The sequence below is a fragment of the Myotis brandtii genome, unplaced genomic scaffold (assembly GCF_000412655.1).
Source record: "Myotis brandtii unplaced genomic scaffold, ASM41265v1 scaffold227, whole genome shotgun sequence".
Classification (NCBI taxonomy): domain Eukaryota; kingdom Metazoa; phylum Chordata; class Mammalia; order Chiroptera; family Vespertilionidae; genus Myotis; species Myotis brandtii.
Window position 1 is genome coordinate 128,910 of NW_005358520.1, and position 2,253 is coordinate 131,162.

Sequence of the window (2,253 nt, forward strand, 5' to 3'; positions counted from 1 at the left end):
CCTGCTGCTCCCGTCTCGCTGGCTGTCCATGTGTCCTAACTGTCCCTTAGGCGGGAGTGCAGAGACCCTGTGAGCTTGATGAGCACAGCCCAGCCCTGCCCCGCGGGGGCTGGTTCATGCGGCCGGCGCCCCTGCATGGCCCGTTCTAACCTGCTCCCCCTGCTTCTCAGCAGGCGAGGCAGGGAGCCCGTTTGAAAACCCAGAGTCTGCTTTCCGTAGTCGTTACTTATTTCACGAAGGACGGGAGGAGTAAATGCGATTTTAAAAGACACTATGACATTACTGTTGTGTTCCCTTCCGTTCCCTGAGCTGATACACAAAAGGGTGTGCTTAGCCACGAAAAGAACAAGCTGTATGATTTCACTCATGTGTGGATAGAAAACAAAAAGCAACGAATAAACTAACAAAGCAAACAAAACACGCTCAAAGGTACAGGCGACAGAGAGAGGTTACGGAGGGGGGAGGATGGAGGGAGGGGAGTGGGCAAGGGGGTCAGGCGCGTGGAGACAGGAAGCTGGGCGTCTGGGGCCAGAACAGAGCACACGGATGTCAGCGATGACCTTGTGCACCTGACACTGTGTAACGTTAGCAACTCATGTTACCCCAGTACAGTTAAATTAAAAGGGGGGGGTTGTACTTAATCATTTTATGTGAAGTGCGCACACACACGCACACGCACACGTGTACACATACACACTTATTGATATAAGAAGTGACGAATTCATGACTCACTTTGGGGTATACTAGTAATTGGTAGTATGTCACAAAAAATGTCTTTGGGGAATTACATACACTTAATTTAATGATCATTTGCTATTTATATAGAAATATTTTATAGAAGAAAATACTCATATTTCAATTCGAATTGGTCTTCAACATTTTATGATATCGGACTTTTGTTTAGGAGGTATTAACTCTCCCCAGGATAGAAGATTTTATGGCAGTGTGTTAATTAATATGAAACTTTTTTTGGAATAGATCAAGTTGTTGTTTTGTGTGTTGTTGTTATTGTTTTAAATTTATCTTTATTGTTGAAAGTATTACAGATGTTTTAACTAAAAACCCTTCAGGTATATTTGAAAATAGAGTAAAATTGCAGATCATCTATGTTTTATTTTTTAAAATACATTTTTATTGACTTTGGAGAAAAAGGGCAAAGGAGAGAGAGGTAGAAACATCCATGATGAGAGAGAAACACACACGCACACGCACACGTGTACACATACACACTTATTGATATAAGAAGTGACGAATTCATGACTCACTTTGGGGTATACTAGTAATTGGTAGTATGTCACAAAAAATGTCTTTGGGGAATTACATACACTTAATTTAATGATCATTTGCTATTTATATAGAAATATTTTATAGAAGAAAATACTCATATTTCAATTCGAATTGGTCTTCAACATTTTATGATACCTGACTTTTGTTTAGGAGGTATTAATTCTCCCCAGGATAGAAGATTTTATGGCAGTGTGTTAATTAATATGAAACTTTTTTTGGAATAGATCAAGTTGTTGTTTTGTGTGTTGTTGTTGTTGTTTTAAATTTATCTTTATTGTTGAAAGTATTACAGATGTTTTAACTAAACACCCTTCAGGTATATTTGAAAATAGAGTAAAATTGTAGATCATCTATGTTTTATTTTTTTTTTAAATATATTTGTATTGACTTTGGGGAGAAAGGGAAAAGGCGAGAGAGGTAGAAACATCAATGATGAGAGAGAATCGCCGATTGGCTGCCTTCTGCATGCTCCACACTGGGGATCGAGCACACAACCCAGGCATGTGTTCTGACTGGGAACCGGGAATTGAACCGGGACCTCCTAATTCATAGGCCAATGCTCAACCACTGAGCAACACTGGCCAGGCTGTATGTTTAGTTATTTTTTTAATGTAGTTTGGCTTGTAGCTTTGGTGGATGGTAGGTATTGGGTATTTTAAAAGTTTGTATTTTAAAAGGTAGATGAGTTTTATTAATTAAATAGTAAGAATTTATGTGATCAAATCATATATTGACATTTTCATGGAATTTAAAAGAATGCGCATGACTTTTCCGTGTAGTGGGATTTGGGTTTGCATGAAACCGCATCCATCTACTGTGCCAGGTTTAGTCCTAATGGTGTGACGCCAGGCGATGGTACAGCCCGTCTCACCGATGACCTCTCTCAGTTTCTCGGCAGCACGGAGGTGGAGCAGCCCAAAGGCACCGAGGTCGTGCGGGACGCCGTGAGGAAGCTGAAGGTAGGCG

The 2,253-nt window shown here is 40.6% G+C and overlaps 1 protein-coding gene across 7 annotated transcripts in view; it reads left to right on the forward strand.

Annotated features, from left to right (window-relative positions):
• The window catches only part of GULP1 (GULP, engulfment adaptor PTB domain containing 1), a 101,938-nt gene that overhangs the window by 71,807 nt on the left and 27,878 nt on the right, over positions 1-2,253 (forward strand). For all 7 annotated transcript variants that reach the window (XM_005866270.2, XM_005866267.2, XM_005866268.2 and 4 more), the window contains exon 4: positions 2,175-2,246. In XM_005866270.2, the coding sequence (XP_005866332.1) occupies positions 2,175-2,246 (72 nt within the window). The remainder of the gene's footprint in view (positions 1-2,174; positions 2,247-2,253) is intronic.